Source organism: Lissotriton helveticus, chromosome 4_1 (genome assembly GCF_964261635.1).
Source record: "Lissotriton helveticus chromosome 4_1, aLisHel1.1, whole genome shotgun sequence".
NCBI lineage: Eukaryota > Metazoa > Chordata > Amphibia > Caudata > Salamandridae > Lissotriton > Lissotriton helveticus.
In genome coordinates, this window is record NC_136063.1 from 1,027,587,718 (window position 1) to 1,027,613,480 (window position 25,763).

The 25,763-nt window shown below is 46.8% G+C and overlaps 2 protein-coding genes across 2 annotated transcripts in view; one reads left to right on the forward strand and one right to left on the reverse strand.

The window, feature by feature from the left end:
* The window catches only part of FASTKD3 (FAST kinase domains 3), a 164,601-nt gene that overhangs the window by 104,585 nt on the left and 34,253 nt on the right, over nucleotides 1-25,763 (forward strand). The gene's annotated exons all lie outside the window — the stretch shown is intronic.
* Nucleotides 19,113-24,953, reverse strand: LOC144827417 (uncharacterized). Its single transcript, XM_078685737.1, has 2 exons — nucleotides 23,606-24,953; nucleotides 19,113-20,107 (listed from the first exon to the last, which is right to left on the reverse strand). Exons 1-2 carry the CDS (start codon nucleotides 24,894-24,896, stop codon nucleotides 19,506-19,508), a joined length of 1,893 nt encoding a protein of 630 aa, XP_078541863.1. The 5' UTR covers nucleotides 24,897-24,953; the 3' UTR covers nucleotides 19,113-19,505.

Below are 25,763 nucleotides of genomic sequence, written 5' to 3' on the forward strand. Positions count from 1 at the left end.
CGATCAGGTGTTGTTAACCAATGATATTCCTTCATCTAGGTGGGAATCCGTGTTTCCCAAGTTATTTAGCAAAGAGTTAGGATGTTTAGTCAAATTCGAACATAAGATTATTCTTAAAGCAGACGGTATACCAATTGTTCATAAAGTAAGAAATGTACCATTTGCGTTACGGAGTATACTTAAGGAGGAGTTAAACAGGTTGTGTGAGGCCAAGGTAATAGAACCAATAGAAGCCTCTAAATGGCTTAGTCCCATTGTTTTAGCGCGGAAACCCAACGGAAAAATTAGAATGTGTGTGGATCTGCGAGATCTAAATCGGAATATATGGATTGACCGTTATCCATTACCACACATTAATGAGATTATATCTAGTATCAAAGATGCCATGTATTTTTCGTCAATTGACTTATCCAATGCATATCATCAAGTCAAATTACATGCAGAATCTAGGCATTTAACATCATTCATAACGCCTGAAGGTGCCTTCCAGTATCTTAGAATGCCATTCGGATTAGCATCCGCCTCCTCTGTTTTTCAGAGACTCATGTGTAGTATTTTGAAAGATGTAGTCAACGTGAGAGTATTCCAAGACGATGTACAGACCCGGGGTAAAGAATTAACAACTCATGATAAGGTAGTACATCAAGTTCTATTTAAAACTACAAGAAGCTGGATTAACAGTATGTGCTGAAAAATGTAAATTTGGCGTGAGACAAATTGATTATCTAGGGCATACAATTTCTAATGAGGGAGTGAAACCGAAAATGAAGTTATAAGATGCAATTGAAAAGGCTTCTCATCCGACCAACAAAGATTAGCTACGATCCTTTTTAGGACTCGCAGAATATTATTCGAAATTTGTTCCTCACTTTGCTGATAAAGTACATGAATTAAGGTTGTTGATGAAAAAAGGTACTTCCTTTGTTTGGTCTACTGTGTGTCAACATGCATTTGAAAATATCAAATTGGATATTGTAAAAGCAGTTGCCCTAAAACCATATGATCCTAGTCATGTCTGTAGTAATTAGGTTCACGAGAGAAGTAGTTCCAAGATGTATATTTATTCAGAAAGAGAACAACTTAACATCCACAGCAAGGAGGGCAGTAATAACGATCTTCTTCCAACAGGGGCTCACCTTCTACTGCCGTTCTACAAACATCATTACAAAAAGGGGGTGGTGATGGACAGAGTATCTGAGTTAATCAGAACACTCCTACCCAGTCAACAGATCAGGGCTTGATCCATCACCGTTTTTTAGCTCACTGCACCATCCCAGTTCAGAACCTGGCTATATGCAAATTAGTCTGTCCCTGGCCCAGTGCATCATGGGAACAGGGCAGACCAAACTACCAAGCCAATTCTTCACTGGAAAGGAAACAAGCTTCCGGGGACCGGTTTCTGACATTACAGCCGTCTTCGGCCCGGCTTGCTTGAATCCTGATGGTGCAATGAGCAAGGGACTCATGTCTGAGCATACCCTTCCACACTCATGGTGGCCAAAATAATTACAAAAAGGGGGTGGTGATGGACAGAGTATCTGAGTTAATCAGAACACTCCTACCCAGTCAACAGATCAGGGCTTGATCCATCACCGTTTTTTAGCTCACTGCACCATCCCAGTTCAGAACCTGGCTATATGCAAATTAGTCTGTCCCTGGCCCAGTGCATCATGGGAACAGGGCAGACCAAACTACCAAGCCAATTCTTCACTGGAAAGGAAACAAGCTTCCGGGGACCGGTTTCTGACATTACAGCCGTCTTCGGCCCGGCTTGCTTGAATCCTGATGGTGCAATGAGCAAGGGACTCATGTCTGAGCATACCCTTCCACACTCATGGTGGCCAAAATAATTACAAAAAGGGGGTGGTGAGCCCTGATCTGTGGACTGGGTAGGAGTTTTCTGCTTAATTCAGAATACTGTGTCCATCACCACCCCCTTGTAAATAATTTTGGCCACTATAAGCGTGGAAGGGTATACTCGGATGCGAGTTCCTTGCTCACTGCACCATCAGGATTCAAGCAAGCCGGGCCGAAGACGGCTGTAATGCCAGAAACCGGTCCCCGGAAGCTTGTTTCCTTTCTGGTAAAGAATTGGCTTGGTAGTTTGGTCTGCCCTGTTCCCATGATGCACTGGGCCAGGGACAGACTAATTTGCATATAGCCAGGTTCTGAACTGGGATGGTGCAGTGAGCTAAAAAAACGGTGATGGATCAAGCCCTGATCTGTGGACTGGGTAGGAGTGTTCTGCTTAATTCAGAATACTGTGTCCATCACCACCCCCTTGTAAATAATTTTGGCCACTATAAGCGTGGAAGGGTATACTCGGATGCGAGTTCCTTGCTCACTGCACCATCAGGATTCAAGCAAGCCGGGCCGAAGACGGCTGTAATGCCAGAAACCGGTCCCCGGAAGCTTGTTTCCTTTCTGGTAAAGAATTGGCTTGGTAGTTTGGTCTGCCCTGTTCCCATGATGCACTGGGCCAGGGACAGACTAATTTGCATATAGCCAGGTTCTGAACTGGGATGGTGCAGTGAGCTAAAAAACGGTGATGGATCAAGCCCTGATCTGTGGACTGGGTAGGAGTGTTCTGCTTAATTCAGAATACTGTGTCCATCACCACCCCCTTGTAAACAATTTTGGCCACTATAAGCGTGGAAGGGTATACTCGGATGCGAGTTCCTTGCTCACTGCACCATCAGGATTCAAGCAAGCCGGGCCGAAGACGGCTGTAATGCCAGAAACCGGTCCCCGGAAGCTTGTTTCCTTTCTGGTAAAGAATTGGCTTGGTAGTTTGGTCTGCCCTGTTCCCATGATGCACTGGGCCAGGGACAGACTAATTTGCATATAGCCAGGTTCTGAACTGGGATGGTGCAGTGAGCCAAAAAACGGTGATGGATCAAGCCCTGATCTGTGGACTGGGTAGGAGTGTTCTGCTTAATTCAGAATACTGTGTCCATCACCACCCCCTTGTAAATAATTTTGGCCACTATAAGCGTGGAAGGGTATACTCGGATGCGAGTTCCTTGCTCACTGCACCATCAGGATTCAAGCAAGCCGGGCCGAAGACGGCTGTAATGCCAGAAACCGGTCCCCGGAAGCTTGTTTCCTTTCTGGTAAAGAATTGGCTTGGTAGTTTGGTCTGCCCTGTTCCCATGATGCACTGGGCCAGGGACAGACTAATTTGCATATAGCCAGGTTCTGAACTGGGATGGTGCAGTGAGCTAAAAAACGGTGATGGATCAAGCCCTGATCTGTGGACTGGGTAGGAGTGTTCTGCTTAATTCAGAATACTGTGTCCATCACCACCCCCTTGTAAATAATTTTGGCCACTATAAGCGTGGAAGGGTATACTCGGATGCGAGTTCCTTGCTCACTGCACCATCAGGATTCAAGCAAGCCGGGCCGAAGACGGCTGTAATGCCAGAAACCGGTCCCCGGAAGCTTGTTTCCTTTCTGGTAAAGAATTGGCTTGGTAGTTTGGTCTGCCCTGTTCCCATGATGCACTGGGCCAGGGACAGACTAATTTGCATATAGCCAGGTTCTGAACTGGGATGGTGCAGTGAGCTAAAAAACGGTGATGGATCAAGCCCTGATCTGTGGACTGGGTAGGAGTGTTCTGCTTAATTCAGAATACTGTGTCCATCACCACCCCCTTGTAAATAATTTTGGCCACTATAAGCGTGGAAGGGTATACTCGGATGCGAGTTCCTTACTCACTGCACCATCAGGATTCAAGCAAGCCGGGCCGAAGACGGCTGTAATGCCAGAAACCGGTCCCCGGAAGCTTGTTTCCTTTCTGGTAAAGAATTGGCTTGGTAGTTTGGTCTGCCCTGTTCCCATGATGCACTGGGCCAGGGACAGACTAATTTGCATATAGCCAGGTTCTGAACTGGGATGGTGCAGTGAGCTAAAAAACGGTGATGGATCAAGCCCTGATCTGTGGACTGGGTAGGAGTGTTCTGCTTAATTCAGAATACTGTGTCCATCACCACCCCCTTGTAAATAGTTCTACAAACATCAGCAGTGACCTCACAGATTCCATTCTATATGACGCAGCATAGAATACCACACACCTCCCCTCTTTAAAAAAAAAAAAAACCAGGAAGAAGAAAGAAAAGAAAAAAAACAAAAAGAAAAAGAGAAGAAACAAAAAAAAAATTAAATGAATTAAAAACGAACAAAATCTTTCAATTTCATAGGAGGACATTTAACACGTGAACTCCTATGTGAAACAACAAGACCTTGATTGCAGTCCGTAGAAATACTGTTAGAAAGATCATCATGTACAGAATTCTCAGAAATATTATTTGAATTTGAATTTATTTGAATTTAAAAACATTTATACAGCGCACTTTTACCCAGCGGTTTCATGGCGCTATGAGTGAACCAGTGGACGGCAACAGCAGGAGGAATTTAAGCAGTGTGAGCTAACGTAAAAAGGAAGGTTTTGAGGTCCTTCCGAAACTGGAGGTAAGAAGGTGAAGTCCGCAGGGCAACAGGGAGGGAGTTCCAGAAAACTGGAGCCAAAACAGCGAACCTTGCTCCACCGGCCCTCTGTTTTTTAAAGCGGGGAATGGCTAATAGGGCCAGATAAGTGGAGCGAAGTTCTCTGCCTGGAAGGTAGGGCTTAATAGCAGAGCAGATGAACTCGGGGGCGGTACCCGACCTAGCCTGGTAGGTGAGGCAGCCAAGTTTAAAAAGGGCACGCTCTTTCACAGGAAGCCAATGTAGTGCTTTAAGCAGTGGAGTGGCCCGATGGTATTTGGGTAGGCCGTGAATCAGGCGAGCAGCCTGATTCTGCACCAACTGCAAGCGGTGGATCGCATAAGCAGGAGCCCCGTTGTAGATTATGTTACCATAGTCTATACGGGATAGTACCATGGCCAACATGATTATTTTTAAAGCAGAAGGAGAAAAAAAACGGGAAACTTTTCTGATTATTCTGAGGGAAAAAAAACAGGAAGAGACCACAGAACTAACCTGTGGATGGACAGTGAGTTGTGGGTTTAGGAAGATCCCAAGAGTTTTTACTTTGGATACGGGGAGTGGAGGGACACCAAGGGATGAGGGCCAAAAGGAAGGGGACCACGGACTGCAACCACCTCCGGTCAGGACCAGCTCGGTCTTGTCCGGGTTGAGTTTGAGGTGGTTGCAGTTCATCCAGTCCTGAATGAACGTCATGACTGTCCGGACATTCTGGGCGGATGAAGATGGGTGGGAAAGGTTAAAGATTAGCTGGAGGTCATCTGCGTAGTTGAACACGGTGACCTCCAGCTGCTGTAACATAAAAATGAGGGGGTAAATGTATAAATTAAACAAAAGAGGGGAAAGTGATGAACCCTGGGGGAACCCGCACTCTACCTTGCGGGAGGCCGCGGCGAAGCCAGCCAAATGGACCGCCTGAGCCCTCCCAGTGAGGAAGGACTCGAGCCATAAGAGGGCCGAGCCCTCTATGCCCGCCGCCCTGACACGGCGGAGAAGGATGGAGTGGTCCACCGTGTCAAAAGCGGCGGACAAGTCGACGAGGATCAGGGCTTGCGGAAGGTTGATGTCGATACCTTCATGCAATTTGTCCATTACTGAGATCACCACTTTCTCTGTAGAGTGCCGGGGGCGAAAGCCGGCTTGACAGGCGGAGAGGCAATGATTTGCCTCTACGTGGGTGCTCAGGGTGGTCGTGACATGGATTTCAAGGACTTTTGCTAGGTAGGGTAGGAGGGAGATAGGGCGGTAATTGGAGGGGGAGGATGAGTCGGCGTCAGGTTTTTTTATGATTGGTATGACGACCGCCGATTTGTGTGGGCTAGGGACAATACCGTGTGTAAGCGAATCATTAAGAAGGGTCAGGGATGGTGTGGGGCAGGTTGAATAGATTTCCTTGAGGATGTGAGCAGGGGCAAAGTCCAAGGGAGAGCCAGATTTAACCCGGTGAAGCAGAGAAAGGAGTGTGTCATTGGTTAGCAGCGGGATATTGGTAAGTTTAAGGGTGGTAGGGGGCGGGGAGGGATTGACAAAGGTGGGGGAGGGCAGCGGGATGTTGTGTTTGATTTTAATAACTTTGTCAATGAAGAATTCATTGAGCGAATTGCAGAGGGACTGGGAAGGGGGGTGGTGGCCGTAGCTCTACTGGATGATGCCAGTTCATGGACGGTGGAAAAAATGTCCTTAGAGCGAGATTCGGCTGTCATAATCCTGCTCGTGTAGTATTCAGTTTTGGCTTCAAGAATGCCCTTTTTGTAGGTTTGCAAAACGGACAAATAAATTTTCTTTTGTGCGGAGCTATAAGTTCTTCTCCAAGCTCGCTCGGCCCTCCTTGCGGCTAATTTCTTTTCTTTGAGGTCTGAAGTAAACCATCGATTGGCTGCATGGGCCCGCTTGACTGTAAGCCGCCTTAGGGGAGCAAATTCATCACCCGCCAGGGTGAGCCAGTTGTTAATGGCGGCCAGCTGAGAGGTAGCTGCAAGGCCTGAGAGGTCGGGACAAGTTCTGGCCAGAGTTGAGCAGAGAGAAGGCATATCTGTTTTGCCCCATTTCCGGACCCAAGTGTTTTTGGGGAGCTGGGGTTTGGCTAGAGGCGCTAGATCAAGGGAGAAAGTGATGATGGAATGGTCTGACCAGGAACACGGGGATATTATGGGGGATGTAAACGGGACATTCAGTGACCAGATTTGGTCTAACGTATGGCCATGTATGTGGGTGGGACTGTAAATGAGCGGCAAGAAATTCAAGCTGCTCATAAAACTGGTGAACTCTTTTGATTGAGGGCTTTCGGCAGGATCGTTAGGCCAAAAGTTGAGGTCCCCCAAAACTAGTACAGATGAATTGTTAATCACTAGAGTCGCCAGAAGGGTCTGGATACTGGAAAGGAAGGAAGGAGTGGGTTGGGGAGGACGATAGATTAAGACAATAGTGAGGGAAGCCTGGTGAGAAGTCGAACGGGCTACAAGGTGGTCTACATCAGGAATAGGAGGGAAAGGGAGAACCTGAAAATTGAGGTCAGTTCGAGCTATTAGGGCCACTCCTCCTCCCCGCCTGCCTTCTGGGCGGTCCGCCCGGATAGCGGAGTATGAGGATGGTAAGGCGGCTAGCACGTTGGGCAGGGAGTCGGCCTTGAACCAGGTCTCAGTTAAAAATAAGAGATCTGGTTCATGAGAATCGATGTAGTCGAATAGCTCGTATTGATGACTGACCGCAGACCTAGTGTTTAGGAGTGTGGCCGAAGTGCCAAATGGAGAAGCAGGAAGGGGCGGTGGTGGAAAGGAAACAGGGGAAGGAGCAGAGGACAACGAGGTTAAATGTGATACAATCCCGGGAGGGTAATAAGGAGGGGGAGTGTATAGACCAAGATGTACCAAGTAAGTAGTTATGGAGGGGGCGATGGCGCCTGGTGCCCAGTACGAGCATAGCTGAGAAGACGAATATGTAGCGAGACGGGCAGCATCACATGCCCCTAGCCCCGACCGGTCGCGGACGGGCGCACACGGGCTTAACTCAGGCGCAACTCCGGCGCTCCTTCATCGCGCCCGCTGCGCCCGTCCGCTGCGCTCCCGGAAGCGCATTGCTTTTTATATCCTGCCTCCCCGAAAGCGCTGGACCGCTAACTCCGGCCAGGCTTCACGATCAACACAGCCCAAGATGGCGCCTCGCCCTCCACTCAAACAGCTCTGTCAGCTGCGGTGGAACGGGGCGAGGGAGGCCGCAGGAGGGGCAGTAATGTGCACAGGATACGGTAATTAAAAACGGTTGTTAAAAATAGTGCTCCAACATGAAAAGTGACAATTTTAAAATTGCTTAGGCGCCAGCATCTAAATCATGCCTGCGCACACTGAATAGCCTCACAAGCTTTACGATGGAATTGGCGAGCTCTTAAGTTGAGAATCAGCTCACGCTGCACAGAAACTCTCCAGCAAACCTTAGGCGCTGCCACCGACCTAATAGGTTCACAGTGAGCCCTGCGCTGCTTGTCGTTTTATATCCTGCCTCCCCGAAAGCGCTGGACCGCTAACTCCGGCCAGGCTTCACGATCAACACAGCCCAAGATGGCGCCTCGCCCTCCACTCAAACAGCACTGTCAGCTGTGGTGGAACGGGGCGAGGGAGGCCGCAGGAGGGGCAGTAATGTGCACAGGATACGGTAAATAAAAACGGTTGTTAAAAATAGTGCTCCAACATGAAAAGTGACAATTTTAAAATTGCTTAGGCGCCAGCATCTAAATCATGCCTGCGCACACTGAATAGCCTCACAAGCTTTACGATGGAATTGGCGAGCTCTTAAGTTGAGAATCGGCTCGCGCTGCACAGAAACTCTCCAGCAAACCTTAGGCGCTGCCACCGACCTAATAGGTTTATCATTGGTTACATTTTTGTGAAGAACAGAGTTATTATACATATTAACATTAGTAGCATCCCCAAAAGTGTTGTCTTTACACGAAGAAAGATGATCAAAAGCTTCGTGAGTGCCAGAAAGTTCTGAATCATTATCAACAATTTGCAGATTGCTAACAGGTGTCAAATTCGATTGTGATTGAGAAGACCTAAAGTCATCAGTTTTACAAATTGAAATGCGTCTAAAGTTCCAGATTTTGCCATCCTCAACTCTAACAGCCTTGCTGAAAATTTCAATAACCTTGACAGGATTGGACCATCTGGGAGCTCCCTTACGAATTTGTCCCCCAAACTTCACTCTCACGAGATCTCCAATATTCAATTTGGAAGAATTCGTTTTCTGTGCAGAATTGTGAGACATTCTCGCTTGGTACCTATTAACCCTACCTCTCACAGTTTTCAAATCCAATTCCAAATAATCACCGTTCTTAGTTTTTAACCACCAAGGCATGAGTTTGGAGCCCGGTTTTCTACAACGCAACATCTCAAAAGGAGAAAGTCCAGTCACAGAATTAGGAGACATACAATAAGTCAAAAGAGTAGCTTGCAAAGCTTTTTTCCACTTCAAACCACTTCGCAAAGCTAGCTGACAAGATTCCTTAATTACCCTATTGAAACGTTCTACTTGACCGTTAGCTTGAGGAAAATAGTTGGAAACTCTCTTATGTACAATACCACAGTTGGAAAGAAAAGTTGTAAAGACCTCGCTAACAAATTGCGGACCATTGTCAGAGATGATTTCCTCAGGTAACCCTTCTCTAGAAAAAACTTCATTCAAAAATTCAATAATAACATCAGAATTGACCTTCTCAACAATTTTCAATTCTGGCCACTTCGAGAAGTAATCAACCAGAACAATGGCAAACATATCTTTACCGGACTGGTAATTAAAGGGGCCAATAATGTCTATACCTAATTTGCGCCACGGATTCTGGACAAATTCAATAGGAGTAAAACCCACAGAAATAGGTTTCACGGATTTGTCGCTCAAGGAACAAGGAGAACAATTTCTGACCCATCTGTCAATCATACAATCCATACTAGGCCACCAATAAAATTCTCTAATTCTTCTCTTAGTTGTGGACATCCCCATGTGGCCTTCATGCGCAAGATTACGAATAGACTTTCTCATATCCTTGGGAGGAATCATTTTATCAGCTCTGAAAACCATCCCACAATTTTCCATTAATTCATCCTTAACCTTAAAGAAAGAAGCCAAATCACCACTGAGTTTTCTCTCTTCAGGCCAACCGTTACTTAGAAAAACCCTCACATCCTTCAGGACCTCATCTTGTTCCATAGCGTTTGTCCATACAGACTGAGAAATCAATTTAGATTGTTCATTACCATTGATAACATTTACATCACACATAGTAAAAGCCACATCACATTCTTCGGTGTGTTCAACTGTAGAACTATCTTTTACGGGAAAACGAGACATGCAATCGGCATGAACATTGAAGCGACCTGGAACATAAACAACCACACAACGATATTCTTGTAACTTAGCAGCAAGCCTCGCTAGACGAGCAGTGAGAGTTCTACCACCCCAGCTGATAACATACTAACAAGAGGTTTGTGATCGGTCCTTAATGAAAATTTTGTACCCCAAAGAAATTGGCGGAAATGTTGAGTGGCCCAAGTACAAGCAAGTAACTCTTTTTCTATTGTGGAATAGTTAAATTCTGCGCCTTGGAGGGACCTTGAAGCATATGAAACTACATATTCCCCCAGTTTGTCCTTTTGCATTAATACAGCTTCTAAGCCAACATTACTAGCATCGACACAGACTATGCATTCTTTACCAACTGAATATGGTTTCAGAAATGGAGCATCAATGATTTTACTTTTGAGAACATCAAAAGATTCTTGTTGGTCTTTACCCCATACAAATTTTGCTTGTTTCTTCAACAAAGAACGTAAAGGATGAACTAAAGTAGAATAATTTTGTACAAATTTTCCATAAAATTCAGTAAGGCCCAGAAAAGACAATAATTGTTCTTTGGAAGTAGGAATGGGAGCTGAGGTAATACTTTTAACATGGTTGAGTTTAGGTTTAATACCATTTTACCATTTTTTGAAATTTCATGACCCAAGTACTCAACTTTGGATTGCCTGAACTTACATTTGGAAAACTTTAAGGTTAGACCTTTCTCCTGGACACTGCTTAAAACAGAATGTAAATTAGAATCATGTTCATTACAATCTTTACCAAATATCAGAATGTCGTCTTGAAAAGCTAATGCACCATTACAATTCTTGAGTACGTCTTTCATCAACCGTTGAAAGACGGAAGCGGCACTAGCTAGTCCGAAAGGCATTCTCAAATATTGGAACATACCCTCCGGAGTAAAAAATGCAGTTAACTTTTTAGATTCTTCATGTAACTCCACCTGGTGATATGCACTGGCCAGGTCAATAGTAGAAAATACAGTGGCACCAGATAAGGAGGAAATTAATTCATGAATATTTGGTAAGGGATGTTTATCGATCCAAATTTCTTGGTTTAAACTGCGGAGATCCACACATAGGCGGAGATCTCCTGAACTCTTAAGTGATAAAACAATGGGAGATACCCATGGAGAGGATTCAATGGACTCAATAATTTGTTTTAAAACAAGATCATCCAAAATTTCTTTAAGTTTACCCCTATAAGCTAATGGAACATTCCTCACTCTGTGTCTAACAGAAACTGCATTTTCATTGAGAATTATTTTATGTTTAAAATCAGAATATTTGCCAAGGGTATCTTTGAAGACATCAGGAAAATTCCTCTTGAGATTATCAACAAAGCTAGGATCATCTACAATTACATTGGTATTCATATCAACTAGAGTATTTACTTCCGAATCTACAAAACATACAGGAGGATTGGAATTAGGATCAAGTTTAATTCCTAGTTCACGTTGGTGTGGCCACCCCAGAATAACTACCCCTTTTGTAGCCACATACACTTTCCCATTGGTGATCCAATCTCTAATTTGAAGGGTAGCCCAAAAATATCCCTCCAGGTTTATTCTTTTTCCAGTGTAACCTCCAGGATGAATATCAGGAATTAGAAGTTCTCTGTTGCCCCATAAACTTCTAAACAAATTTAAATCAATGATAGAGTACCATGAACAGGAATCTATCATTAATTCAATTGAAATATTGTCTACCAATATGGGACAAGAGGGAAATTCTTTGAGTTCAGCTTCATCTACAGAAAGAATACAATTGAAACTATGGATAACTTCTTCTTCCTCCTGTGAAACATAGTTAACTCTTTGAAAAGAACGACACACATTACTAAAATGTCCTTTTCTTTTGCATTTGACACACACTCTGTCCCAAGCAGGACAACCTCTGTAATTACCAACATGGTTGGGACTTCCACAACGATAACAAGAAATATTCTTCTTTTGAGAAAACTTGTTGTCAGAGTAGTTCTTATTTTCACCAAATTTCTTCTCATTGTCTTTTTTAAACAAACTTTTGGAAGAAAAATTAGAATTAGTTTGGTTTTTTGACTAAAGAAACTTCAGGTTCAGGAACTTGAGGTTTAACACCAGAACCTCTAATTTCAGACACAAACAATTCTGATAACAGCATTAAGGGTAGATTCTGTGCCAAGCCAAAGTCTTTCTTGAATTTTCTTTCTCTTTGTACGCATCATAATCTGATCTCTTAGAACCTGTTCATAAGAGATTGTTTCAAAAGAACAGTAACAAGCTAAAGAGCGTAAAGCTGAGACATAATCCTCAATGGATTCGTCTTGTTTTTGAATACAAGAGTAGAACTTGAATCTTTCCATGACTGTATTTATTTTCCTGCCAAAACGAATTTTCATTTGTCTAGTAGCTTTCTCAAAAACATCAATGTCTCCGGCATCTTCAATAGGAGGAAGATTGTCAAACTCCTTGATGCCAGCGCCTCCCAAGCAATGTCTTAAAAGAGCTAGTTTGCGTTTCGCAGAGCAACCATCCTTTTCAAGCACTTCAACATATGCCATAAACATTGGGAACCATAAGTCCCATTCAATGTTCGGATCACCGGCTGTTTGCAAAAATTGAGGGGGAGCAGCAAGTAGTTCCAAGATGTATATTTATTCAGAAAGAGAACAACTTAACATCCACAGCAAGAAGGGCAGTAATAACGATCTTCTTCCAACAGGGGCTCACCTTCTACTGCCGTTCTACAAACATCAGCAGTGACCTCAGATTCCATTCTATATGACGCAGCATAGAATACCACAATGTCTATATAATTGTAGTTGATGCCAGTGCATATGGGTTAGGCGCTGTTCTTATGCAAAGGAACAAAGGAACTGAGCGGATCATAGCCTTTGCTTCTCGCACGCTCAAAGGTGCTGAACCCTCTTACTCAGTGATTGAAAAAGAGGCCTTAGCGTGTTGGTGGGGCGTAGACCATTTCAAAACATTTATTTGGGGAACAGCATTTGAATTAAGGACAGATCACAGGCCACTCATTGACATTTTCACTACAACAGGTGCATCTAGAGCTACACCTAGAATAGCAAAGTGGATGTACAGATTACAAGAATATAACTTTCAGATAAATTATGTCCCAGGTCACAAAAACATCAGTGCAGACTGTTTGTCCCGTCTTCCTTTGCCTTGTGATAACGATGAAATACAAGAAGACAAAGACGAATGGTTAGTTGCCAGTGTTGAGGAGTCATGCAATAATGCAATAAGTGAACATGAATGGATTTAAGCTGTAGCTAAGGATGGTATGTTACAACAAGTAATTAACAATTTGCATGTAGGTGTGAATGCACCGTCTTTGGATAAGAGTGTTCTTGCTGATTACAAAATGGTTTGGTCTAAATAATCCTTTTCTGATGGTATTCTTAGAAGAGGTGAGAGATTAGTGGTACCTTTGATTTTACATGACAGGATGTTGTGTTTATTACATGAAGGTCATAGTGGTATGACCAGTATGAAAAGGAGAGCGAGGAATGACTTCTGGTGGGTAGGTATGGACAAAGACATCGATAGGTGTGTTCGTAGTTGTTTAGCATGTATGTGCAGTGATAAATCACATAAATCTCAGGAAACTACCATATCGGCATCCTCTTTCCCTGATAAACCTTGGGATAAAGTTGCTATAGACATTTGTGGTCCATTTCATGTAAAGGGTATTGAGAACAAATATGCCATAGTTTTAATGGATTTTCACACCAAATGGCCAGAAGTTGCATTTGTAAGGGACATCAAAGCCTCTAACATGATTGAGTTTTGTGAAGAAATTTTTCATAGAGAGGGGTATCCAAGTGTCGTTTTATCAGACAACGGTCCACAGTTTGTGGCGGAAGAATTTTCTGCATATCTTAACAAGGTATGTGTGAAACACGTCACTACTTCTGTTTATAACCCAAGAGAAAACGGTTTAGTGGAAAGGTTTAACCGAGTATTAAAAGAGTGCATACAACTAGCTAGTAATAATGATGATAACTGTAAGATGGCTGTCAAGGAGATGCTATGGTGTTATAGGAATACTCCCCACACAGCAACAGGGGAGTCTCCTTTTTCTTTATTGAAGGGGCGTGTGGCTGCGTCTAAAGTAAAACCTACTTGGATGTCTCAGAAAGTCACAAAAGCATTTGATACAAGAGAAATGTTGAATAGGGTACAAGCATATCGGAATAAATATGTTCATAATCATAATATCAAAGTCAAGAGTTCTCCAAGGTTATTTAGAGTGGGAGAATGGGTACGTACACATCAAATGGGAAATCAGAAACCAGGGTTTTCCAAATGATCTAAACCCAAACAAATTATTCACACAGAAGGCAATATTGTGAAATTGGATGATGGCAAACGTTGGAATATAAGAAGCATAACAAGATGTAATGATTTAGAATGCAAACACATTTTGAGTCAGAAATTGACGAGTATTAATGCCAAAGCATCAATTGAGAAAATGGAAGAGGAATCTATTTGTCCTAAATTAGATGTGAAAGTATCAATTGGGAATATGAAAGAGAAATCTAATCGTCTTAAATCAAAACCAATCTGGATGAAAGATTATAAATGCACATAAATGTAGGTCTATGTAAGTTGTTAGAATTATCAAATTGCAACATCACATTTCTATATATACTGTTTTACTTGGTCATATAATTTCTATTTTATTTAAGTCTTTTGTTATTGTAGAAAAGAAGATATGTTGTATCTTGGTAACAGTCTCAGTGTTCTGTATGTGTATGACATGTTCACTGGATTCTGGAGTGTAGAATGCAGGGAACAGATCAGAGGAGAACTGTTGCTGAATGAAGAAGGACCCTGTATGCCTTTGTGGTTGTATTACTGAATAAAACTTACTTTTTCTACAATCAACCACTGCCTCTTCATAACTTAACAGAAGCGGCATTTTACAACACTCAAGTTTTTAGACTTCATATACTGGTAATCTGATAAACATGTGTGCAAACCAGAATCTACTTTATGGAGGAGCTTTATTGCATTCAAAAAGAGTGTGGTGTCTCCAGCTTTCTTGACACTAGATCATTGTTATCTCTACCCATTCGCTTGCATCAAAGAAACTTTGTAGCTTGCATGCTGTTGATTTTTAGGTCAAGCTGGCGTGGACTGCGCACATGCGCAGTCTCGCTTGCAAGATTTAATGATTTAGAGTATCTTACACTAGCTGGCTTTAAGCCCCGCCCCTCTCTCCCATTGGCCGGCGTCACCGTTTATGCTAAACGGTGGCCGGCCATTGGGAAAGAGGTATTGATGACATACACTTTTCTCTTTTTCTGCCGTCCCACTTGGACGGTCTACCCTGACTTCCTGCTGGCGTAAAAGGTTTGTTATCTTTATGGGGCCAAAACACATGGTCCCATAAAGATAATAAAAACCTTTTACGCCAGAAGGAAAGCAGGCCGAGGCCGTCCAAGTGGGAAGGCAGAAAAAGACAAAAGTGTACGTCAGCTGCCTGGTGAGAGCTTGCTTTCTTTGATGTCCTTATTCGGGATATAGTTAGATCGCACATCGTGCGCGGGTTTGTACTTGTTTACAAGAATGGCCAGCGTGTGCGCCTAAAGGTAAACGCACTCAAGTGGAAGAGCTGCATTTGGGTGACGTATACTTAAGTGCTGCTCACGTTACCAATCACGGGAGGATGAAGGGCAGAGGCTGCACGTCACATACTCCGCCCTGGAGCCGACCCTGTGCTCACGTTACCGATCACGGGAGGATGAATAGCAGAGGCTGCTCTGCAAGTCACATACACCACCCTACTCTTCCCCGCGTGGCGCTGTATGTGACGTGCAGGGTAACCCCTGCCATTCATCCATTCACGGCCAGACCCGTCTGCGCCATTTTCTGCACGTTATATTTCACTTACACACCGGTTAAATCATCTTCGAAGAGCTATAGTGCACAACTCACTGGCGTTTTAATCCTGTATCTGTATGTCTCTTTTCCTGCTGAAAACCTGCACCTCAGGCCTCTACTTGTACACTGCTCCAACACCACTCTTCAGCTCAGACGCCTGTCATAGCAACCTAGGTCACAGCTCCAGTCAGTGCTGCTCACATTACCGATCACGGGAGGATGAAGGGCAGAGGCTGCACTGCGCGACACATACACCGCCGACTCTCCCTCCCCACGAGGGCTCCTGTCAGGAGCGCTGCTCATGTTACCGATCACAGGAGGATGAAGGGCAGAGATTGCCCTGCGCGTCACATACACCGCCCGACTCTCCCTCCCCACGAGGACTCCTCTCCGGAGCGCTGCTCTTGTTACCGACATCAGAAGGATGAAGGGCAGAGGCTGCACGTCACATACACCGCCCTGGAGCGGGCCCTGTGCTCATGTTAACGATCACAGGAGGGTGAACGGCAGAGGCTGCCCTGCAAGCCACATACACCGCCCTACTCTCTCTCCCCACAAGGACTTCTCTCCGGAGCGCTGCTCACGTTACCGATCATGGGAGGATGAAGGGGAAAAGCTGCCCTGCGCGTCACATACACCGCCCGACTCTCCCTCCCAAAGGTTCTGCAGACTTCCTAGTACTCCCCCGTACCCACCAGCTCCCGGCACCTAATCTTTGGACGCTACATGTTGCCTCTCATTTTGACATAAAGTTTCATCTTTCCAGCGCCATCTGCCGGCGGAGATTTAACATAGCCTCTGACGAGCTTTCACGGCGCTGTCCTACAATGCCGGCAGAGGCTAGTGCCCCACTAGTCCCACTGGGATCTAAAAGGCAAGCGACAAAACCTACAAATTATGTCATCAGTCAGAGCCTGTAGACCAGGCACACGCTGACTGCAGCCTCGCGGGCTCAGCATAGATACCTTTTTATGGCCATTACTCCCCAGTCCCAGAATGAACATCTGTGTATTCACAACCTCACTCTCTCCTGTCTAACTGATCTCTAGTTCGAGCCGTTCCTCTGTGCTGATGATTGTACCTCTGCACCGATGCTCACACACAGAGCTCTAGTTCGAGTTGTACCACTGTGCTGATGATTGTACCTCTGTGCTGATGATTGTACTTCTGTGCTGATGATTGTACTTCTGTGTCAATGCTCACACGCAGAGCTCTACTTCGAGTCGTACCTCTGTACTGGTGCTCGCACACAGAGCTCTGGTTCGAGTTGTACCTCTGCTGATGCTCACTAGCAGAACTCTAGTTCAGCCCGTACCGCTATACAGATGCTCTCATGCAGAGCTCTGATTCGAGTCGTACCTCTGTGCTGAAGCTCACAGTTCAAGTCCTACCACTGCACTGTACCTCTGTGCTGATGCTCACAAACAGAGCTCTAGTTCGAGTTGTACCTCTGTGCTGATGATTGTACCTCTGTGCTGATGATTGTACCTCTGTGTCAATGCTCACACGCAGAGCTCTACTTCGAGTCGTACCTCTGTACTGGTGCTCACACACAGAGCTCTGGTTCGAGTTGTACCTCTGCTGATGCTCACTAGCAGAACTCTAGTTCAGGCCGTACCTCTATACAGATGTTCTCATGCGGAGCTCTGATTCGAGTCGTACCTCTGTGCTGAAGCTCACAGTTCAAGTCCTACCACTGCACTGTACCTCTTTGCTGATGCTCACAAACAGAGCTCTAGTTCGAGTTCTACCTCTGTTCTGAAGCTCACAGTTCAATTCATACCTCTGCTCCGTACCTCTGTGCTAATGCTCAGATGCAGAGCTTTAGTTCAAGCCAAACCTCTGTACTGATGCTCACATACAGAGCTCTAGTTCGAGTCGTACCTCTGCCTTTGTGGTACCTCGCTTGATGATTTTCTCACCGCGGCCTCCCCACCGCAGAAGGCACAGCTCCCTCGGCCCCACTGCGGGAGGAGCAGAGCTACCGAGAGGAGTCCTCGTGGGCAGGGAGTGTATGGCGCTGTATGTGACGTTCAGGGCAGCCCCTGCTATTCATCCATTCACGGCTGACCCGTCTGCACAATTATCTGCACTTTATACTTCACTCGTCTTACACTCCGGTTAAATTATCTTCGATTTCACAGCGCTGTCCTTCACTGCCGGCGGAGACTTCATATTGCTGTGTGCATCGCACCCGCGCGCTTTGCACAATCGGGGCGATGTGTGCACGCTCAATGGCACTGGTTTGGGAGAGAGGGCGAGGGGTGGGAGAAAAGTAGACCAAAAGTTGTTTGTGTGTGTAAAAGGCCGCTTTATTAAGACACAGGTGCACATTACAAACACAAACCTTGGCAACGCCTTACAAAACTAAACCTCACTAAATAAATAAATAACTACAAACTCAGCCCCCCGAACCCTCCCCCACCCCTAAAAACATTTGAGCCCTCCCGCTCCCAACAATACATCAATAACAATATAACAGCATTATAACATTACGTCATCAATAAAACATTACATCATCAATAAAACATTTCGTCATTAAACAAACATACGTCATCGTTAAACTTTATTCGTCAAACCACAATTGCAATAACAACGGTCAGGTCCTCCATAACCATAAACCCTGCCTGACCCTGCACTCCTGCAGATACCCCCCTCACAAAACTGAACGGTCAAACCATGACCAACATACCCCAGCACTTGTCAAAGAAATACTCGAACTAATACTCAACCAGCAATCTGCCTAAAACCGTAATGATACCCAAAAACACCGCACAGCACCTGTGTCTAGCGACGGATACAAATACAAGAGAAAAACCCCTGCACACCGGTGGCCCACAAAACAGCCTTTTACTTAAAAAAGAAAATTGGAGCAAAACCCCCAAAATGGGAAAAAACTGGGCAGCGAGGGGAAAAAAGGAACATTTAAAGCAAAAATTGGGGGAGGGAGGGTGGGACAAAAAAGCTATAAGCCCACCTAGCCACCAGGTCACCAAACCTAAAATGGTGGCTGGTAGGCAGTGGGAGGGGAGTTTATAATTGGGCTATACTGGTCCTACTAGACCAGCCCAAATCTAGAAACTTCTGTTCCTCTTAAAGAGATACCCCTCGCAGCTCTCCCAAACCGCCCGGGGGAGGAGACCTCCCGGCGGTCGGCTCCCTCCCCCAAGCCCCCCTTGGGAGAGAGGGCGAGGGGTGGGAGAAAAGTAGACCAAAAGTTGTTTGTGTGTGTAAAAGGCCGCTTTATTAAGACACAGGTGCACATTACAAACACAAACCTTGGCAACGCCTTACAAAACTAAACCTCACTAAATAAATAAATAACTACAAACTCAGCCCCCCGAACCCTCCCCCACCCCTAAAAACATTTGAGCCCTCCCGCTCCCAACAATACATCAATAACAATATAACAGCATTATAACATTACGTCATCAATAAAACATTACATCATCAATAAAACATTTCGTCATTAAACAAACATACGTCATCGTTAAACTTTATTCGTCAAACCACAATTGCAATAACAACGGTCAGGTCCTCCATAACCATAAACCCTGCCTGACCCTGCACTCCTGCAGATACCCCCCTCACAAAACTGAACGGTCAAACCATGACCAACATACCCCAGCACTTGTCAAAGAAATACTCGAACTAATACTCAACCAGCAATCTGCCTAAAACCGTAATGATACCCAAAAACACCGCCACCCAGAAAGGTAGGCGGGGAAGACACGCCTCCCTTTCTGCCCCCCAACCGCGAAGCGAAAGAGAAACCAGAAAATCAGCGCTGCATGGCCAATGCCCGGGCTAATACCTCACGAATCTCCAACAAGTAAAGTTCCATGCCCACACGGGACAAATGAACTCCATCATCCCTAAAGAATTCAACAGACTCAAACTTAATGTCCCTGTGTGAAATCCTGCTGAAACCAAGGCTTCTACAGCAACGAGACACCTCCGAATTCACTTTCTTCCTAGCCCGATCGACAGCCCTGGGATTCACCGCTCCTCTCCATATCCTGCGAGGGATTAACTCTGTCCAAAAAACATGACACCCAGCCCACCGTTCCTTAATGAGGCCTAAATCTCGTTTCATAGCTCGCAGCAAGACTACACCTTTCGTTGCACATAGGTCATTTTCTCCCAAATGAATGACTAAAATATCCGGGCAGACACCGCCCACCATGTTGTTGTTCAAACAAGGGATCAACTCTCTCCAGAGCATCCCGCCTTTACCCTTCCAAAGAACGTTAAACATTCGATCATTGAAACCAAGTAGATCTCCAAAGTAACTCCTCGCTGCCTGGACTCTGGCCCACTTGACAAAGGAATGCCCCACTATCCAGACCGTTACCACCGAGGAGCGAGGCCCAGCAACGGATCCTGAAAAAGAAAAGAGAGTTAGAATCCTGTGAAGGAGGATGACGCATGCGCCTCCTCCGCCGAGCTCCTCACATAACGCTGGAAACAGTTAGAAGACCAGCGCCCCAATCGCATAATATCCCTTTCAGACCAATTTCTGTGAAAAGCTTCAGTGGCTGCACCTATTCTGAAAGAGTGAGTACCATAAATATTGCCATCGAGACCTATGTGCTGTAGCGCTTTGCGCAAAACCATACGCAATTGATAAGGTGTTACAGGGGTGCCATTGATATGTTGGAAAACCAGGACTTCATCGCCACCCCCACACAAGGAACGCCAGCGCCACGCCAGCAGTAGAGGGCAAGTAAGCTTCGGAGCACATGCCTGTAACCACACACCTTTCCCCTTACCCGTCTGATCAGTTTTAGAACTGGCCAACCATACATGAACTCCCTCATCATAACAAAAAACGTCCTTCCAAAACAATCCACACTTATATTTTGAACCCAACAACTCCGATACCCTGAAAGCACCAAAAAACATGAACGCCATCAACATTGAGAAAAGACATGCCTCAAAATCATCCGAACAAACTAAAGGCAAAACCGTAATTAACCTGGCAAGAACTTGCCAAGATATAGGGGCTCTGGATCTACCAACGTGCCCTTGCTCCCTGGCCCAGCCCTCAAGCATCCTTCTACCAATTTCCCCCGCAGATGGAGGATAGCCCCACCACAACTTCCCCATGAAAGCAATCCCCGCCAGTTTCCCAGCAATGGTTACTTTGGTCAAACCCTTATCCATGAGGTCCAGTATAAAGTTGACCACATCATCCGACCGACTCGACAGATCCTCCCTTCTGACAGCACCAGATTCCAGAAATTCCTTCCACGCAAGGGAATACGCAGAACGCGTGGACACAGACAGAGAACCTACCACCAATTGAACGACCCGACCTCGCCGACGTGCCACAGATGACTCGGCATCGGAGTCGGGGATCTGTCCGCATCCCTCGCCAGTCCACGGAATCTCCCCCACTGTGAACGAGACAGAGCATCCGCAATGTCATTGTCCACGCCAGGAATGTGTAAAGCACGAAAATGAATATCGTGTTTCAAACAACCAAGAACAAAAACTCTCATAAGTTTCAACACTTGTTCGTCCCTGGCCGATTGGCGATTCACTATCTCCACCACCGCCATGTTATCCACACGAAACAGCACTTTCTTGTGCGCCAATTCCTCCCCCCACAGTGTCAAGGCGACCAATAAGGGGAACAGTTCCAGGAAAGTGATGCTGCGACCTCCATTCAACCATTCATCGGGCCAACGTTCCGCACACCATTTGCCATTCCAAAAGAGCCCAAAACCATCACTGCCAGCAGCATCCGAAAACATTTGTACATCCCACTGAAAGTCAACCTCTCTGACCAAGGGGACACCATTGAAGGAGTTCAGGAAAAACTTCCACATTCTCAAATCCTCCTTGACACCAGCAGACAGACGAACACGATGGTGGGGCAAATGATGACCTGCCAAAGCCCTGCCCAGTCTCCTACAAAATGTCCTGCCCGCTCTCACCACTCTGCAGGCAAAATTCAAATGACCCAAAAGCACTTGAATCTCTTTCACCAACACTTTTCTCTTTGACAACATCACATCCAGTAAGTCAATCATGTTGACCCGTTTGTCCTCGGGCAGTCGAGCAGACATAAGCACAGAGTCTATTTCAATACCCAAAAAGGAGAGGACAGTGGCAGGGCCCATTGTTTTCTCGGGAGCCAAAGGAACTCCCAAATCCTCCATGAGCCCTTGGAATGTGTCCAGAGCCTTCTGGCACTCCGCGGAGCCCGGGGATCCGACAAAGAAAAAATCATCGAGATAGTGTGTTACCAGGGTATGACCGGACTGATGGGAAAAAATACCATTGCAGAAAAGTACTGAAACACTCAAACAAGGCACACGATATGGAGCAGCCCATCGGCAGCGCCTTGTCCACATACCATTTACCAGCGAACTGAATACCTAAAAGGCTCCAATCGTCCGGGTGGACAGGCAATAACCGAAAAGCAGACTTGATGTCACACTTAGCCATCTCAGCGGCTGCGCCCGCTGTCACAACAAGTGACATGGCCACGTCAACCGAAGAGTAAGAGACAGACACTGCCTCTGGGTCAATGAAATCATTAACAGACGACCCTTCAGGCCATGACAAATGTTGAATCAGCCGAAACTGTCCCGGTTCTTTCTTCGGGACAACTCCAACCGGTGAAACAATCAAGTTATGGATCGGCCAATCGTGAAACGGGCCAGCCATCCTCCCTTCATGTACCTCCTTATTAAGTTTGTCTTGTACCACTGTGGCATGTTCAGAAGCTGATTTTAAATTGGCAGACCACCTCCGTTCCCTAGAACCTAAGTAACCGAGTCGGAACCCAAACTGAAAACCTTCCAACAGTGTAACTTTTGCTGACTGATCTTCGAAACCATGGAGGGCAATACGCAGCTTTTCTAACTTAACTGGCGTACGAGCCCTTGGACCCAGCACCCTTAGCACCTCTGTATCCCCTTCCTCCTGAAAATTGTGAAGTCGTATTTGATGTTCCTGAAACCGTTTGCTTTCCATGTGTACCCTCCGATGGCTGATTGTCCCAACACTTGGACAACGGGTGCTTCCTACCACAACCTGAGCATTCATGTTTAAATTTACAATACTCCCTGGTACAGGAGCCCCTATTAAATTCCCAACAGAAACCAGACCCTGAGTGCAAGGTTGCAGTGGCCCCCACCCCTCCCCGGGTGGGCTTCCCCTGAAAGGGCCGGTAAACTAACGGCAAACCACTGGCCGTAAAAATGGTTTTCCCCCCTGACGCTGACCCCATTGTGTGTTGCCACAAGTCATTATCCAGCTCCCCCCACTTAGCCTCCGGGTCCCAAGCCATCCTGGCCCTAAATTCCTCATCATATTGAGACCAAGCAAAACCACCCCCGGTGATCTGGGCCTTGCGAATGACGTCCATGTATTTAAAAAGGGACACGCTGCGCTCAGGGAACTTTTCGCAATATACACTGGCATAAATCAAAAATGCAGCTGTCCAGTTTTCAATAGTTAAAGGCACTCTGGGGCGTTTTGCCAGCTCAAACTCCTCCTCCTTAGACCCCTCTTTAGACCGGACTTCCCTGTGGAGTAGCTTCAGTAGTTCCACATACTCACCATTCCAAATTCGTTCCTTGGTACTTAACATGAGATGAGCACCTAACGGTTTCGTAACCCCCATGTAAGGCAGTTTCTTGATTTTTAATTCTTTACTGGCCACAGGCTCTTTAACCTTGCTGGAAGCACCAGCCATAACACCACCTACCACCTTGTTCGTAATGTCTACCACATCATCTGTACCAACTGCTGTGTCTTTTACATATCGACCTTTGACCAGACGGCCATCACCACTAATCACTTCGGTTTCACCACCTGTACCCACAGACACCATCGTAGGTTTGGCCTGTGTGGCTGATTGCTCACCTGGCAACAGAGAGACCACTCTCGATGGCTCCGCCCGTGTCTCCGAGGTCAATGCATCCGGTCTGCGAGGCGCCCTACTCGATGGGCCGTGCTCTCTTCTCCCTTGCACTTGACTTTGGACCACTGGAGCCTGTAACACACTAGAAGAAACATGAGAGGGCACCCCCCTTTCCGGATCCCGCACTTCACCTTCTTCAGGACTCTCTTCGTCGTAGTCCAACACCACTGAATCGACACTGGTATGCAACAAATCACCACGGGTCTTACCCAACCCGGTATCAACCACCGTACATTTAAATGATTTTGAAACTCCAGGAGGGGGAGCAGACTGTACGCGCCTGTACCTCCCTGTGCGTTGACTCTGTAGCTCCTTAGCCGCCGGCAAGGCCTGCCACCTATACCTGCTACTCGTTGGGGCCAGCGGGGTCACGCCAGACCCTCGTGTGCTGGCCGCGGCGGGATCCCTCGGTGGAACAGAGAGGGCCGCGCTAGGCACTCTCCTCACTTCCCCTTGGCGAGATGGGACTGGACCGCGCCCTGCCAAGTCTGGACCTCCGCACCTATCCCTGTCCTGAAAAGAAAAGGTTTGGACTGGTGTGCTAGTGTTCCTACAAACTACATTCAAACCAGGCTCTGTCCCCCTCCAAGCACTATCCACACTCAGGATCTGACCCCTCTCCAAAGAACGTCCTCGAACAGTAGATCTCAAAGGCACCTCCCTAACCGGAGAGCCACCTATCACCTCTTCATCCTCACTGCAATCTAAATTATCCATTGCTAACACAGAAGAAGAAGGCTGAATAGGAGCTCTAGAACGCCACTCGTGGCCCGCACCCTCCTTCCGACCACTCCGCTGCGCGAGACCTGCTGCGCCAAAATGCTCCCACCCTGGGGAACCACACATAAAATATGGGCCTCTGGTATCACCAGTCAATAGCGGAACTGCACCCCTAGGCCCTTGTACCACCCCACCACTCACAGGGCCAACCCCCCTACCATGTTCCAACATCGTGCCCTGGGAGCCCACACCCCCTATGTTCAGTGCACCAGGAGTGCAAAGCCTTCCAGTGTTAAATACCACAGAAGAACTAAGAACTGCTGGCCCTGTACCAACAGCATATCGTGGGATACTATGGTCAGGAAGAAAGGATACGCGCCCCCCCATTGATATACTCCTGTCGTCTCTCTGAAGACTGTCATCCCCTCCCAGAAAAGCAAAAGACCCAAAATCCCCCGAACGTGGAGCCCCCTGCCCCAAAGCTACTCCAGAAAGCGAACCTCCTTCGCCCATTTGGGCCCATTCACCCTCACCCCTAGAACCCCCCCCAACAGACAGAACATCACCCACTGAAGACCCAGGCGTGGAAAATAATAAGGGGCTACCAACATTACCCCCAACATCCACCAAATCAATATCTGCACCCTGCCCAGAAACCACCTGCCCAGAAGAAATTGCCAGGCCCACTGAGTCCCTCCCAACATGAGGTAACACCAAGCCCGACTCCCCCTGCTCTCCATCCTGCCTCACAGAAACCAACTGCCTCGAAGGGGTTAAAAACATTCCAGTTGCCGCCTCATTCGAAAACTGTGACTCCTCGACAAACCACTGAGCGTCACGTGCACCAATTTGAACCCGCTCCTGATCCACACCTGGTAATGCAAACTGAACGGAGCCTCTGCGCGCACCACGCGCAGAAACTACCTCTGCATGCTGAAAGCGCCGCTCGACCAGAGGGTCCGAAGCGGAGCGCTTCTTGCTCCGTCCCCGGCCCCCTCGTCCCCGCCTCCCTGACGATGAAGGGACAGAACCCAACGGCTCCTTTAAAGACATCACTGCCGCCCGCGCCGCTGAGGAGGGAAGAAGCGCGCCTCCCGACACCTGCGTCTGCCCCACAATAACGCCAGGCATGCCCGGGGCTCCCCCCGCCCCCACCGCCACACACGCATGGGGAGCCGGAGCAAAAGACGCCTCCCTCCCGCCCTCCACAGAAGCGCCGCGCGACGCCGGGGCTCCCACCTCCCCCGCAGACACACGCGTCAGCTGCTGAGGGGCCGGCTTCCTAGTACGGGACCGGCCCCTATCGCTTACCTGGCTCGGGCGTCTCTTCTTCGGCGACGAGCACGCCAATACCGCCGCAACTACGCCAGCTGAAGCCTG

Bases quoted from the DNA above. Each gene is read 5' to 3' on its own strand.
- LOC144827417 (XM_078685737.1), bottom strand. From the start codon at position 24,896: ATGGGCGAAGGAGGTTCGCTTTCTGGAGTAGCTTTGGGGCAGGGGGCT. The intron at 20,108-23,605 runs GTGAGCAATCAG...TTTCTTTTTCAG, and splicing joins AGTGGTCTCTCTGTTGCCAG to GATCCGTTGCTGGGCCTCGC.